Below are 17,173 nucleotides of genomic sequence, written 5' to 3'. Positions count from 1 at the left end.
TATGCCATTGATTGTCCCCTTCTGTTCACTTACCGGTACTTAAGTGTAACTCCGTTAGGGCAGGGATCTCCGTTAGGGCAGGTAACTCTGTTAGGACAGGGATCTCTGTTAGGGCAGGGATCAGCACCTTGCTTCCTGGTTCAGAATTGCGGGGGCGTGTGTGCCGGCTTCTTACTTTCAGTTTGGCTCTGCAGTGCAGCCAGGAGGAGACACACACTGCAGCCAGCATCGAGGAGACACCCACAGGATCGGATATCGGAGGATGTCTTCTTCACGGGTGAGTGTCTTATTTTAATTATTTTTTCAAAAATCGGGGGTGGCTTTTTTAATGGGGATGGCTTGTAATCGGGGAAACACGGTAGAACTATCCCTGCGGAGTTGTGCCATCTTTGAGGACTGTGATGTTAAATTGCCACAGATGTCAAAAAGACACATAAAAAGATAAAAAGAAGATTAAACAACCTGCCACCAAATCAGGCCAGCTATTTCCTATTTTACTATAACAGAAATCAAACACTGACAGAAATGTGAACTCTTCCTCACTGTACCCTAATTGGAGTAAATGTCACACACAGGTTGCTTCGAGCCTTTTACAAGAAGCAAACTAGAAAACAATATTCTCCAGGACCCAGTCTAAGGTATCCTAATAGTATGCCAAAACCAAACTAGGTAACTAGTGGGGCCTGTTTTACAATGTTATGAAAGGAAACCTGTTTTATGAAAATTTGTAAGACGTCATTGTTGACGTTCTTCTTCCTTCTAGTAGTGTGACTGCTTCAGGCTTAGAGGACATTTGTACCTCAATGGAATAACTTAACCCAACTTTCTCCACAGATGTCTACCTACCAACATCTGTGCATTTGTTTCCCATGGAGGCAACTAGGCAAAATGAGAGATTCTCTAAATAATTTGTTTGCCTATACTTATTTACACTGATATTTGTAAGTAGTCACATTTTACAGCAAGTCCACGGGTAATCTGCAAGTGCAAAAATGGAAAATTGTAGATTTCTCTGTAATTTTCCTAATGCATTAAATTTGCTGGAGCATGTTTATGGCGACATACCATGGGTTATGGCTACGTCCTTTAACCCAATAAGTCTGGGTATCTATATATGCTTTACCCCACCCATTCTACCCCATTCCTGTAACTATCACCAAAGGGTGAGAACAAATACGCTACAATCTCTCCATGTACATCTGCAGCAAAAATGTTAGATACCATTATACATAGTGTTAAATCTTCCCTTCCCCTGAACAGATACGTCACAACAATGGGCCCCCGATCTCCCTGACTGGCATCCCTGGGAGGTTGGCTACTTTGAGGTGGTTGAGTAGATTCATTAGATGAGTCCACCACATTAGGCCTTGTGTATACGACATTAATTAACAAGCATTTCCTGCCGTTAAAGGTAAATTAAAATAATAAAACTGTAAAATGATAAAAGTAAGGGCACAAAATAGATAGGAGAAACTTTATCATAGTGTTTTTCAACCATGGTTCCATGAGCAATTTTAACCTCTCAGGTTAGTTTGAGTGACATTAATGAGTGAGAATCTGTAAAAATGATATTCTCCCCAATAGCCAGCAATGTAAGAGACACCAATATAATGTGATCAGTGAATATAGTAATTAGAGTAGGGTCTCCGTGAAGACCTGAAAGTTTTTTCATTGGTTCCCCTGTTAGAAACACCGCTTTATCATAACATATTTTGCAGCTTTATTGCTAGTAAAGAACAGTATAATGTTTTACTGTTCTGATAAAGAATGTGAGGACCTCTTGTTTACAATATGGGTCAGTTTACTAAGGTAACATAAACAGAAATCGACTATGCGGATATTACAAGACATTACAAGGAGGGCTAAAACTGGGTGAAGGTTTATTAAAAATCATAATTATTGTAAATAAACTGTTAAGTGTCAAAAGTATGGTTGACCCAGACATTTTAAGCATTTTAGAAGGATATTATTTGTCAAAGGTTATAAAGCTATAATAATACTGTTAATTCTATGTTCTTCTACATTTCTAAGCTGTGATATTGGAAATTCAAAGGATCATTGAGAGCTAATGTTAATAAATTAGGCTTTGTTATTCCACACTTTACAATAAATAACAAAATAGAAAAATCTGGATTTTGTTCACGTAAGCCAATAAAAAGAGCAGCAAAGTTAATTTGTTCACTTATATATTTTTTTGCTTTTGTTTTCTTCTATGTCTTCAATGTTTGCGGGCTAGAAGACAGAAAACATTTTTACAATCAAACACCTTTTCTGGAATGGTGAAGTCAGTAAACATGGTAAACTCCTCAATCTCACATTCACTTTCAGCCACCGCCTCTCGCACAATATTTTCATCAAGTGACAGGAGTTGAAACTTTGCCTCTCCAACCATGTAATAAGTGGCTCCCAAGTAATCACTGATAATAAGATGACCCCCAGGTCTGATCAGAGATACAATGTTCTTAATGGCAGTTTTAAAGTCTTCAGTTTTTTTGCAAGCACAGATGAGACATCCGGCAATAATCACACAGTCTGCATGAGGAAGGGAATTCGGCTGTAAGGGGTTGGCTTTGGTAACATCACATTTCATGAGTGAGACTTTACTCCTGATCTTCTCTGCCTTCTCCTCCTCACTGGACCTGGGTATGACAATTTTGAATCTGTTCAAATATCAAAATGTATTCATGTTGACATATTTACTATATGCTAATCTAATCAACTAGATATGTTTGAAATACAATTTTCTGTGGATAGACTAGTGGACTAATCTAATAATCATTAAACCATGTGTGTATAATCATTTCCTGTGCTGTACCTACATAACTGGGTCTAAGCTAGAAAAGGGACTCATTATGGTGACCTATGTTCCCATATATGTGTGCTATGGTGACTGTAAGGATTTATACTGAACTCCAGCCATACATTCAGCCTTGGACAGTTTACAGGTTCCTATACTGTTATTATTATTATAATATTATGTATTATTATTTATTTTTACTATAATGTCAGGTGGGTTGGTGGATGAAATAGAAAACGTAACCATGTCAAAGACCACAGTAAACAGTAATAATCCCAGGCATTGTTGGAAACCACAATGAAAACTCTCAGTACTGGTGTCTCCTTGACCACAATAATAGCCTCCAGCAGTGGTGTCCTTGACCACATTAAAAACCTCCGATATTGGTAGCCTTGATCATGATGATAGCCTTCAGCATTGGTGCCCTTGAACAAGATAATAGCCCCAGCATGTTGGTGGGAGTTACTACAATTATAACCTATGGAATTAACCACCCCACACTGGTGCTAAGTGGTAGTACAATTTAATATTTTACCACCCTTTTAGCACTAGTGTTTAGAGATAATGTCAAGAACCTTTGCAGCCTTCAGATCATGGAGAGAGCACCAGGAACACTAAAACATCAGTCGCATAACATAACATGTCTGCTGCCTGCTCCCTGGAACTGTACCAGATGTCTGCGGAGCTGCAAGAGGAAGACTGGTCTGTCTGTGCAGGTAAGTATAAAAAAAAAAATCCGGCACTCCTCAGGTCCCGAGGTTGCCGGATTTTTGATAGTCAACCTGTAATAATACAGCATACAATACAGGTAGTCCCCGAGTTACATACGAGATATTATTAGGCAGTGTGGTGTCAGTTTCTGTAAAAATCTTCACCGTCAGTTCATCACAAACAAAGCAAAAGAAAAAACAAAGCAAAAAAGTAGCCTAGACATTGACTAACTTCTGGAGAAAGCTGTGATTTGATATGCAAAAAGAAACAACTGCAGAGTTTGTCTTGATCATTAAAGAATTACAAGAGGTTGCAGAACAGCAAAAGACTTTTTTTGCAAGTCATGAGAACCGCCCCTTCCCCCCCATTAAGCCTCTGTCCTGCACACTAATGAGCAGGGAAGCCCCGTTAGTGTCTAGGAGTCATCTGTATGTCAGATGTCCTTAGAGGACTACCTGCAATAGGGCACATACCTGTGGTTCTCAATGTAACAGACAAATTTCAGATATGGAGTCCAATCAAAGGCCTCCCTATCACCTTTCAGCCATTTCTCTATTTCTTGCAGGTTGCCTTCAAAGTAATCTGTAAGGTAAATCTTCTTGAAGTTTTCACAAGCAGACAGAATATGATGTATGGAGGGACCAGCACCAATCTCTACAAGACTATCACCTTGTACATGCCCTAATAAAAAAAAAATCAAAACATTGGTATTGTTAACATTTTAAGGGCACACAGAACAAAACAAGAAAACTCTTTTGGTGTTTTAAAAAAACCACTGAAATTTTTTTGTTATATCTCCAAAAATATCTGCCAATCCTACCAGAAAACTTGTCACCTTCCTGTGCTCTCTGACAACAAATTGCATTTATGTCTTTAGGTTAAAGTATACTTCAAGCACACTACATAAACAAGGTAATACTACTTAGAATAGACTTATCACCACATTTATATAAATCCAAAAAATTATTCATAATAATATGATATAATAAAAAAATGAAGCTACTTTTTTTTTATTTTTCGCGAAGAACCCCTTCCCTTCCATCTTTGCTGCTGCTGCAGTAAAGACTGAATAGGAAACAGATACCCTCCTGAGATAAATATTTTTGGAGGCTGCGGGATACTCCTTTTGCCAATGCCCAATCTCAGGCATGTGCAGGAAGGGCTTTCCTGGAATGTAAAAAAGAAAAAAGGGGCTAGTCTCATACATGCACAACATACAATTGTCCTCCCAATTCTGAAGAAACCCTTCTCTGACCCCTCTATGCTTTCTGCTTTCCATCTCCAAAAGTCTAACCAACTATCTGAACACTCCTCATTCAACCTAATTCAGTATGGCTTTCAATTTGCACATTCTACTGAAACAACTTTTACAAAACTGGAAAATGACTTCCTCAGAGCAAAGTCACAAGGGAACTTTTCTCTCCTCTCTCTTCTTCAGCTCTCTTGGTTTACAATATCTTCTGTATGCAGGTGGCATAAATATCTACTTGACTTGTCTCCCTCGGTCCATTGCCTAAAGGCAATCTCATCATGGAATGCTGCCAGGTTTCTGAAACTCAGCCTGGGAAAACATGACTCATCGCCTTCCTCCTTGATCCTCAAAGGCTCCCCGTTTCATCTTTTAGTTGGTAATAAGATTGTCATATCGTCTTGGTGCCACCTTTGATTCAGCACTCCCCCTCAATATCCACATTCAGAAGATCTCTAGGTTCTGCCACTTCTACCCAGCGCAATACCCCTAAAATATGCCCCTACCAGTCCCCAGAGACTACCAAACTTCTAGTACTTACTCTCATTATCTCTCACATGGGCAACTTCAACATCTCTCCTTTGGTATTTCACTAACCAGACTATTTTCTCTACAATCTATTATGAAGCCAGACTTATCCATTCTTCCCACCACTCGTCTTCTGTTGCCTTTGTTTGCAAATCTCAGCAGTGGCTTCCATATTACCGCAAAACAAATTCAAGCTCCTGTGTTTGCTTTTCATTTAGTTCACAGCTCTTGCCCCACTTATATTTAATATAAACAAATAGACTCCTAGCTGCCCTCCTTCAATGACCTACTAATGACTTCCTCACCCATACCTTCTTCACATACAGGCCTACAAGACTTCTCTTCAGTTGCCCCTACATTTAAAAGTACCCCTATACCCCCCTCCTTTCAAATTTGCCACCGATCTTAATCTGTCCCTTACCATCTAATATTTAACCACCATTCCTTACCCCACTACTATTATGTACTATGCTACCCCTCCTCTTAGACTGTAAGCTCATAATGCAAGTGGACGAGAGGAGAGTCCAGCAGTGTGGAGTACAGTTTTCTGAAAATATGAATCTTTGAATCTATGGTAACACCCACATATGAAACGGAACCTTCATGATAAATAAATGTTGAATATCTATCAGCCAGAAAATGAGTGAGCTCTATCTGACATGCTTCAGCTTCTAATGCAATGCCCTTTCAGCACAGCAGATGCCCGCACAACTGTAAAAGACTAAAGGTAAGGCCAGAGTTGGGTAAAGACACAACCCTAACATAGGGTAGTAATTTAACAGATTTGGAAGGTAGGTCAAAGTTAAATAAATGGATCATTTTAAATTAAAGTAAAGCTTTAGTTTCCACCTAGCCATGGAAAGACTTCTGGGAACTATACTTGCATCAAAAGTATTACATACCTGATGAAAATACATTTTTCAGAAATTTTAGTAGGAAAACTGACTCTTTATCAATTTCCTGAGTTTGCGGATCTACTCCATAGAACATATCTAGGTATTTTCTGGAATCAAAGTCCTTGTCATAGGCATGATCTTCTGACGTAGACAAAACTTCCATGTTGTGTGTCAATCACCCTGCATTTACAAAAATGAAAACGAGTAAACATTTACAATGGAGGGTACTCTATTGGTATTCATTGCATAGTAATACTTTCGAACATCAAGAGCCAGACAATGTTGGCTTGGAACTGAAAGTGTTCAGGTTCAATCAATGCCACAAAAAGTATAAAAAAAGCAGTTCCTCACATAGCCTAATTCTCAAACCTTTAAACCTAAATCCATATTCATATTTTCATGATACATTATAGTGTATTATAAAATATAACCACTATCTTGATATCAGCTTCTTGTTCTTTGCCCATGGTCTGAAAGAAACACGCGGAAAGATGGCATCAGCAGTTGCAGAAAGGCATCATCCAAGCTGGCATGAAAAGAACAAATCTTACTTCAAAGAAACTTAGAACCTTAGCAAGCTGCAAACAAACTTTCCTAACACATTTGTGATTCTGTGTTTAAGTGACAAACTCTTTACATTCATATTTTCATCCATCAATAGCTTTCAATACCTCCTTAAAAAGACTGTCACCAACATAAATAGTTTTTATATTAATAATGGATCTGGTCAGACTGAAAACATTTGAAAACTCATAACAAATGATTTTTAGGAACTCCTTTTCAGGGTGCCTTGCGGTGCCATTCAGAATGAACAGCACAGCATCTCATTGCATTGCTGTGCATTAATGCAATTTGTTTGAATGAACCCTTAGCATAAGTTTGAAAAAAGTCAGCCAACTTTGGCCTATTTGTGCTTGGTTACAGATCAGCAAAATCATCCAGACATCACACACCTCTGCTCCTTCAATGATCCATAGTGTTATTGTATCAGACACAGAAAAAATGTAAGGTGTAACATTTATGTTTGCAGTTATGATAGGTGTTCTTTACATAGGGATTGATTTATAAAAGTACAAACTATTTACTTAAAAAAAAATATTTACTATACTAACAGTTTTTATTCTTTTTAAAATTTCAACATGCTCAATTCACACCTCTGGTAAGTCACAGTGGTCTGCCACAGCACCATGGTCCCAACCTCTCTAATTCAAGTGAAAAGGCGATGACAGTTTTTTCACATGTGGACAATCACAGTGCAGTTTACAAATGTAAAATGTTGCGATTGGACAGATGGCTGTGGCCTGAAGATATGCATCAAGGCTACAGTTGGTCTTTAAAGCTATGCTTTTTTGAAGGCTGTGAACTCTGTTGATATCCCTGAATGCCAGTGCCATCAGTATATTCAGAGACATTTTAGTATAGTTTTAGCCATACTCTGCAAAGTGGTTCACAGGTGGGCATCCCGGCGAGGACAGTTTGTATGTTTTCCCTGTGTCTGTGTGGGTTTCCTCCAGGTTCTCTGGTTTTTCCTCACATTCCAAAAAACATGAAATTAGTTTAATCGGCTTTCCTTCAAAAATTGTCCTTAGACTGTGTTAAAGACATATGACCATGGTAGGGACATTAGATTGTGAGCTCCTTTGAGAGACAGCTAGTGACATGACTATGGACTTTGTACAGCGTTGCGTAGAATGTCAATGCTTTATAATTTCTGGTTATTAATAATATTATTATTAATAAAACAGAAAAGTATTAAATTCCTTACTGTGGTGTTTTCCTTTCTTTAGTTGATTCATTCATTGCAATGAGCCTCTTAACTTACTTAATAATTTGATTACTACAGGAAGAGTGGATAATTCACAAAAACAACCCTGCAATACATGCAAATGTGCCCACGTTTTATCCCCGTAAAGATCCTGCAAGTAAAGATAATACACGATTCCCTGGCTGGCATACCATTCCAGTTTAAAAATGATGTTTGTAGGGGTAGAAAGGTAATTGTTTACCCCGGGTAGTATAGTTACCAACAGTTATGCCCTAATGCAAACCAGTAAAAAAACTTTCCGATCTTAGGGAACCCTGCTATGATTCCTCATATCCTCAGCTCACAGTGCATTAGCATTGTGGTCAGTGGGAAGAATGTCACCCTTACAAATAGCCAAAAAGATCATTGGTGTCAGTGGTAACACATGCAGCACAAGCTGCTATTTGCTCATGTAACCATAGCAACCTCTGGAGAAACCCTGATTGTAAATCATTGCTCTGGTACCTTATACAAATACAATACCTTTATCCATTAAAACATTCACATTCACTTTGGTGAATCTCCTCCTTTTATTGTCCTTACTTATGTTGCAATGTAATAAGTTGACCCAGGTGTATCAGTGCTAAAAAATTCTTTACAGTGATTTTGACCGAAAGAAGAATGTCACATATGTGTCTCTGGTTCTTTGCAGCTTTCTACAAAGAGATCAAAGTTTAAAGACAGAGAGACAGAAGAGCAGATTTTCCAGTTCTAAATACCTGACAGTAACAGTCCGAATCTAAAAAAATGAACGTATTCATTGCAATAATTCAGCCTTCAATGCAGTGTTGTCATTTTACATATTGTGACAAAACCAAAACTGTAATACAAAATAAAACTGTAACCAAAATTGTAATACTGATCAAATTCTGTAACTTCTGTGTACAACATTCAAGGACAGATAGATAATGTTCCTCTAAAAGTATCATTTTTTATTTTGTTTCATTGAAAAGAATTTAAAAAAGAAAACAAGGACTGATGAATAATCCTTCTATTGTTTGGATACATTCATATTTCATATGGGAGGTTATAATGTTTGTAAATCCATAAATACAGTTTACACACACCTAATGTCATTTACATTTAAAGGTAAATTAAGTAACAAGAGAAATATAAATTGGTAAATTTGTTGAGCTAAACAATGCAAATTAAAATCAGGCTGTAAATTTGAGTCTATTTACAAATGTTTGCAGATGTGTAATGACTGTAACTTCTGCTCCTAAAACGTTAATTGTTTTAATTGCTAATGATAGAGTTAAAAGCCTTCCGCTAACTTAGTAAAATGCAGCAAGAAAATACAGAAAGCAGTAATTCATGGAAAGTCGGGCATTTTGATTTTTTTTTTAGCAGATAGATTGCAAAATAAATTTGACCAGATAAACTAAGTGCAGAATATTATTTTTCAAAGCTAACATCACAAAAATATACATGAAATTGGGAACAGAAATACTCAATACATTTAGCTATGTCTTACATACCATGGACATTAATAATAAATTAAAAAATGCCTTTATAATACAATTATTGTTTGCATTCTGCATACAAGTCACAAAATCATCAATAATGATGAAGTAGATCCCACCTAATATCTAAAATGTTGCAAAATTATAAATATAAAAATTACATTATTCGGTTAAAAGTGACCTGATGCATTTAAAAAGCTGTTGAATTTGAAAAAATGAGTTTCATAGGCAATAGTAGAATGTTTTTCTTACCTCTGTTAGGTGCTTCGCTAAGGATGTCCTGCTTGTGATTTACAGTGGAATTTCTGGGTAGTGAAACTGGATGCTGCTACCACCCTCCCTCACTACAATGGTGTGATGAGAAGCCTTGTTTGTTTATTGTAGATGCCATTACCCTTTACATGCTAAACACTGTCATTGCTATTCAGCACACCCCATGAAACAAGGAACATTCTACCAACAACATTTTGGTATTTGTCAAACTGTAAAACTTATTTCAGGTGCATTACAAAAACATGATCAACAATGTGAGGGGCATCAACAATTAGCTTTTAAGTGCACACATAACATAAATCTTTTTCACTGTCAGTGTTATAACAAAAAGAATTTCAATATTTTCATGTTCCCATTTGAAAGAGCAATGAAAGAGATTTGGTCTGAGCATGTTATTCAATCTTGTCCAATGTGAACGCTCTCTATACATTTTAAGGTTGTGGATAGGTTGTGCAATATAAACTTCACTAAGCATTTTCAGATTTCCTTACTTTAGATTTTGTTTGAAAACAAAGATTTGTTATCTTATGTAGATTAGGGAACATAAAGAAACAGTAAGGTATTTATATACATATATACCCACTGTGTATATATGTGTATACAGTGTGTGTGTGTATTCATGCAGTATGTATGCAGCATGTGTATATATTAATACAGTGTGTGTATGTGAATAGGGATACTGCTGTGTTATTATAATCAAGGAGTGGCGGTGATATTAATTTAGGGGGTGCTGAGCTATGTTCTGTATATTTCAAGGAGAGATAAAAATTGGATACCCAAGAGTTAGGGTTCATGTGGTTGCCAAGCCTGAAAACTCACATTCAAGTAAATCAAGAAAAGAGAAAAGAAGAAGAGGCTTTTTTTGTGGCCACACTTAAGGTATACAAAAATCCAACTGTGCTTAGAACAAAGCCATAAGCATGAATTACAATACCAGTTGTACAATGTTCTCTGATTTTCAACCACTGTGCCGCAACACACTAGTGTGCCATGAGAGATCTTCAGGTGTACCGTGAGAAATTATCCAATGTTGGTTAATTGGTGTGAAAATTATTTCCTGCATAAAATTCCTATTTTATTTACTGCAAATAATTTGTCTTCATTTGGCTATACCAGCAATGTATAGTAATAGGCAGAACAAAGAAGTACTCTTCCACTAGATGGCAGCAGGTAGATTATTAATCTGTGACATTTTTGTTTAGTGGTGTTCCGTGGGATTTTTCTAATGTAAAATATATGCCACAATTTAGGAAAGGTTGGGAAACACTGCTCTAAGGTCTTATACATGTGTTTCTTTAACTCGACACGTTTCGCCTACTGGCTTCTTCAGGGGAATGGTTGGAGACTTATACTGAACAATATAATGAGAGGTTCAAGGGAACCAGCCATATAGTGTAGTCCAAATAATGCATATTCTACATATTCAGCAAGGTAAACGAATACAGTACATTAGTGATAAGTGACTGTATAATACATGTTCAGTATATTCAGCAAGATAAGTGGAAACAGTGCATTGGTAACAATTACAAGTGTGTATTAGAAGGTACATCCAACGTGACTATAACTTTTAACTCAAAATAAACATGCATGTATGGTAGCATTTGTAAAGTCAAACCATATTTTTCATAAGTCATATTCTATACATAAAATTAAGCCACTGGATAGATAATTCTAAAAGATTGCTTTTTAATAGTGCAATACATGTTCACAACTGTAATGTTAGTGTCATTGCAAGCATGTTAAATTGTTAGGTTACTTACTAATTGGTTGGTATTCAGGTGAGTGGTGAGTGTAAGACATGAAAGGAGCAATAGAGTAAAAAGGGTGTGTGTGATGGCTGGACAGCGATAAAAGGATCCAAGTCCTCTGAAAGAATATATATATTTATATATACATTATATATATATATATATATATATATATATATATATATATATATATATATATAAATATATGAATTAAAGGTGAATATAGGTATATATCTTGGTTAGTCTACGTATGAAATTGCCAATAGGGGCTTAGGTACTAAAAGAGATTTTAATCTATACTTACAATTATGACGTAAATTAAAAAAGCCTGGACGTTCAAAAACTTATGATCATTTAAAAGGAAAGTGTTTCACGGTTATAATCCATATATAGGAGGGGGTTATTTTAAAAGTAAGTGTGCATTAAATGGTTCAAAAGACTTACCAAGTTTAAGGTTTCATGCGTAGAGACATATAAGTTGCTGATTGGTAGCCAGAGAGGAAGCTAGTCTGCTTTCCTCTCTCTATTTAACTGAAGAAACTAGCGTGCTTATTGGCGTCTGCTTGTGTTGGACTCCATGTAGGCAAAACGCATCAGTTAAAGAGACAAATGTATAGGACCTTAGAGAACATTGTACAACTGGTATCATAATTCATGCTTATCACTTTGTTCTAAATGCATGTGGAATATGTATAGCACAGGACATTAAAAAAAAGTATATAATTTAAGTAAAGCATGTTTGAACCTTTAGTGTTGCCACAAAAAAGCCTCTTCTTCTTTTCTCTCTGTTCTGTATACTTGATCTGACATTCAGTGCATTATCTACACCTGACCTCTGCCCTCTGAAGTTACATACCTGAACTCAGCATGTTACATACATATTACCATTCATCTAGCAAATTACATAAATTAGACCACTGCATTAACAATGTAATCCCTAAACTGACCTCTGCACTCTGCAAGTTACACACATGTGACCCCTGTACTCTGTGGGTTACATACCATGCTCTCAATATGTAACATACAGCTGACCCCTAAACTCTGCAGGTAACATATAGCCGACCTCTGCATTGTGTATGGTACATACTCCTGAAATCAATGTTCTATGTGTTACGCATTCTTCATCCAGAACAGAGTAGAGTTTATTTATTTATTGCAGAGTTTATTTAACCATACTTCCTTCGACTCTTCCCAGTTTAGTATTTTTTAACCCTGACCACCTTGTGTACCGCAATTGCTTCTCTGGCAGTTTTTATTATTATTAATATTATTGTGATAAGATTCTAGTGGAATAGATTTTTTTATGAATGTTGATGTAATTTGATATCTTGGAGAATGCATGAAGAATATTACAACTGTTAGGCAAGGGCCTGACTCTACAGATGGAGATCAAAAAACTGTCCTTTTCATAAAAGGATGTCTGTGTTTGTCCCCAGGCCAAAAGTTACCAGCTTTGCTCTGGGTATTTAGGTTACCGTACTTTCCCATAGTGAATGAGCCTGTTTGTCTACATTTTAAAACTTTATGTCTCAATTTATGTAAAACTTTATGTATCAATTCTTTCACATTGTTAATACATGTAAATAGGGAGGAAATATGGTGGAGGTAACTTGTATGCTGTGAGAAGTTCAGGTATCCACACAAGAATGGAGTGCCCCCGCTTTACCACTCCTTTCTTTCAAATACTTTTTTTAATAATGCATTGAGGAATTTGTAAGTGTTTGGTTTATTAGACAGCTAACAGTAGATGTCAAATTGCGTTTGTCGTTACAACTAGTGCATGTCATTGGAACTTGCTCTTTTGTGTATCGTGTCCTTTGAAAGTGAATGTAAACCCTAATAATGATCTTCTCTTATTTTTTATATCTGCGGCAGGTTCCTCTCCCCCACCAGTGTCACTGTCTGTGTCTGTCGGTCATTTGTGACCCCTATTTAATGTACAGCACTGCATAATATGTTGGTGCTATATAAACACTGTAAAATAATATTAATATATCACATTAAAAGTATTTAGTTTAATATGTTTATAAAGTACATAAAGAATCGCTGTTGACCTTTTCAAATATTCATGTGACTTCTTATATTGCACATGAAGCTCTTACCTTAAATAAAAGCTCTTTATGTTTTTGGAATGAGGAAAGCGGAAGTAAAATAGTGTCCTAAAAAGGCACCAAAACAGGAAATTATCGTACATTTCAGACAGAATTACCAGGTGTTTTCTCTTTATTTTTAGGTAAATGCAAATGTATTGCTATGATAAGTGCAAAGGTACTGCAACTTTTCCTTATTCTATTTCCTTACTTTACCTGGACATACACTTCAATATTAAAAGGGAGTGCAAAAAGTATGAGAATGTTTGCTTATTTTTTAATATCCTGTACATAAGTGTAGCATGTTTTTTTAACAATACAGCACCTCAACAAGCATGTGCAGACACTGGCCACTATATTCGGTACACCTGTTTAATGGCTTGTTATCTAATCATTCAAATATGTCTGCAACCTAAATCATTTAGGCATGTAGACATTGTCAAGACAACCGTCAAGTTCAACACAACATTGTCAAGTCCAAACTGAGCATCAGAATGGATACAAAAGATGATTTAAGTGAATATGAATGTGGCATGGTTGTTGGTGCCAGGCGGGCTGGTCTGAGCATTACAGAAACAAATGATCTGCTGGAGGTTTCATGCACAACCATCAATAGAATTTATGGCAAGTGAGCAAAAATGCTTAGTTAAAGACAGAGGTCAGAGGAGAATGGCCAGTGGCTTATCACAGGAGGATTTCATTATCTTTGTCATTTCAAAGAAATGAAGGCCAGATAGGGTGTGTCTGAGCAGGTAATTTTAGTCCAATGTGAATAATCTCTTTTTATATATATATATATATATATTTATATTTACTTTTTTATGTTTATCATATAATATAATGTATAAATGTATATGTATACATTTATATGTATATATATATTTACATAAGGTATTAGAAGGTTGTGTTTTTTAAGTCAATAAACGTAAAGGACTTATACAGGTCACAGCTTGTCATGTTCCCCTACTCAGCACCATACACTTGACCACCACATACACCTAAGCCCTAAATTGAGTGTGTAACATACACTGGACCCCTGCACTTAATATGTTACCTTAAACTGACCTCTGCAGGTTACATACTCCTGACCTCTGCACTCTGCAGGTTACATACTCCTGACCACTGCACTCTGTATGTTACTCCTGAACACTGCAGTTAGTATGTTACATAAACTTTACATAAATCTCAGGCAGGACACTATCTGTATGGAATTTGTTTTTTGCTTGTTCTCCTTGTGTCTGTGTGGGTTTCCTCCCACATTCCAAAAACATGTAGTTAGGTTAATTGGCTACCTCCCAAAATTGACCTTAGACTGTATTAAAGACATATGACTATGGTAGGGACATTAGATTGTTAGCTCCTTTGAGGGACAGTTATTGACATGACTATGGACCTTGTACAGCACTGTGTAATATGATGGTGCTATATAAATGTAAATATTATTAACAAATAATATATATTTTAATATACATATAATATTAATGTAATCATTGTGACCAGGCAGGTACTTTATTGGAATTGCAATCACAATTTTGTAATTTTTTGTAATCGACAAGATGACTGATTAGACAAAAATGTGAACCAACCAAAAGTCAATCAAACTCATTTGTATATGGAAATAGGAAATTATTATAATTTTTTTTTTTTTGGATAACCATTATGCTGGATTTAAAAGCAATTTTGCTTCACAATTTGATATTGTGGGGGATCGTAGTGAAATTGGCATTACAATCAAATTTCAAACAAATCAATACTACATGTAGTTGATGATCCTCCTCTATAACCACTCTTCTTTCCACCAATTATATACTTTAATAATCCAATAAGGAATTTGCAAGTGTTGGTTTATTAGGTAGTAAACAGTGAAGGTCGAATTGTGTTCTTCTTTACAATAATTTTCGCATGTTTGAAACATGATGAAAACCGAGAACCTTGATGAAAGTCTAATAAATTACCACTGAATAAAATACAGTCAGCATTTTATTCATTTAAGCATATCATGGAAATGTTTTGTCACCAGTTTCACAAAATAAAACTGCTCTGTACCCATTTCTGATTATAATAAATTGCTACATTTCCTTTTTTTAACAATTTTATTTAAACAAATAGTAATATAACACTTCTTTGTGAAAACACAAGAGGGCACAAAGACATAACTTTTCTTATTTTAGTCACAGTACAAAAAATAGGTAGTAATGTTGTTGCTCTTACTTGTTATTTACAACTGATGCTTGTTTTTTGCTTTTTTTTTTAATTATTTCTAAAAAATCTTTACACTATCTGTTAAATATGGTCGCTAACAGCACACAATATTAATATTATTATTATTAATAATAAAGAGGATTTATATAGCGCCAACATATTACGCAGCGCTGTACATTAAATAGGGACAATATCCAATTAATGAAAAAATCATCATGTGCAATTTACGTAGTAGGAGTTGCTTGGTGAGAAGATCTAAATGATGGTATAATATATATATATAGTAGTGTGACAAATCTCAGTTATAGAACTGTACAATATATTATTAAAAAAACAGGGACAACTGAAGACTACAATATTACTTTTATTTATTTTATTAGCACCAGATAGGCGATAAAAGCCAATGCCAGCCTTGTTATACATAGCCCCATTTCCTTCTTTTTGGTATTCATATCATTATCCTATCATACCAATATTAGTAGTATGCTTGCAGGCTTTTATTAATGATATACTAAAAAAAAAAAAAAAAAAACATGTGTAATGGTACAACTGACTGCCATCTGTCCCATATCTCAGGTAACATTAGATCCATTATTTGTCTGCACAGTAGATCAGAACCTCACAAGCTTCCATGTTTTGCACAATGAGAACATTTAGACCCATTTTCTTCTGTGCGCCTTGTGGTTTGAACATTTTAGAGGTGAATTAAATGGCAGGTGTAAAGTATTGTTGATTAGCCGTGTGCTATTGTCAGCCATGTTAATGCCAGCTGTTACATACTCAGAGCCGGCACTCACCCACCATGGGCTGCTTTGCTGGCAACAGATTGTAAAGTAACAGGAGATATTTAGGTGACAGCTTAAATGTTCATTTTAGATCAGAAGGTATTATTCAAACAGTTTCCTCACCTGTTGGTTTTAAAGGTTGCATCTGTGATATAAAACATTGAAATTACCATCTGACATAATTCTGTTTGTGACTGCAATGAAATACAGTACTCGACAATTGTGACCTGTTCACTTTTTTTATATTTTACTATATGCCAAATTAATAGGTGCTTTTTTTTATTTATTAACAATTGAACAACTTGTTTAGTATACTTCTTTTAAGAGATATAAAATATATAATATATATATATATATATATATATAAAATCTGATTAATTATCTCTAATGTCAGTATTATCTGTAACAGAGGTGTAAATGAGGCATTAATATTGAAATAATGTAAAGAAACAGAGATGTATTTTTAGTTTCTTCCTATAATCCTTATAAAAATATAGAATTTTACAGTAAAAATACAGGCACAATTATAGATAAAGCATAGGAAAATTGCACAAGATAATCTAAGTACTACTCCTAGCTCCTACTACTACCTCCTACTCCTATGTATATTTAAATTGAAGAAACAAT

The 17,173-nt window shown here is 35.6% G+C and overlaps 2 protein-coding genes across 2 annotated transcripts in view; one reads left to right on the top strand and one right to left on the bottom strand.

The window, feature by feature from the left end:
- The window catches only part of PCSK7 (proprotein convertase subtilisin/kexin type 7), a 501,704-nt gene that overhangs the window by 36,121 nt on the left and 448,410 nt on the right, over positions 1-17,173 (top strand). The window lies entirely within an intron of this gene.
- LOC140341054 (nicotinamide N-methyltransferase-like) lies at positions 1,864-9,763 on the bottom strand. Its single transcript, XM_072426576.1, has 4 exons — positions 9,701-9,763; positions 6,188-6,361; positions 3,982-4,189; positions 1,864-2,639 (listed from the first exon to the last, which is right to left on the bottom strand). Exons 2-4 carry the CDS (start codon positions 6,342-6,344, stop codon positions 2,219-2,221), a joined length of 786 nt encoding a protein of 261 aa, XP_072282677.1. The 5' UTR covers positions 6,345-6,361; positions 9,701-9,763; the 3' UTR covers positions 1,864-2,218.

The sequence above is a fragment of the Pyxicephalus adspersus genome, chromosome 11 (assembly GCF_032062135.1).
Source record: "Pyxicephalus adspersus chromosome 11, UCB_Pads_2.0, whole genome shotgun sequence".
NCBI classification, from domain to species: domain Eukaryota; kingdom Metazoa; phylum Chordata; class Amphibia; order Anura; family Pyxicephalidae; genus Pyxicephalus; species Pyxicephalus adspersus.
The sequence above is the reverse complement of the archived record's forward strand: the minus strand, read 5'-3'. Positions and strand labels throughout refer to the sequence as shown.

Coding starts and splice junctions, on each gene's coding strand:
- LOC140341054 (XM_072426576.1), bottom strand. CDS start 6,344: ATGGAAGTTTTGTCTACGTCAGAAGATCATGCCTATGACAAGGACTTT. Junction 4,190..6,187: donor GAAAAATGTATTTTCATCAG/GTATGTAATACT, acceptor TTTTTTTATTAG/GGCATGTACAAGGTGATAGT. Junction 2,640..3,981: donor TGTTACATTGAGAACCACAG/GTATGTGCCCTA, acceptor TGTCATACCCAG/GTCCAGTGAGGAGGAGAAGG.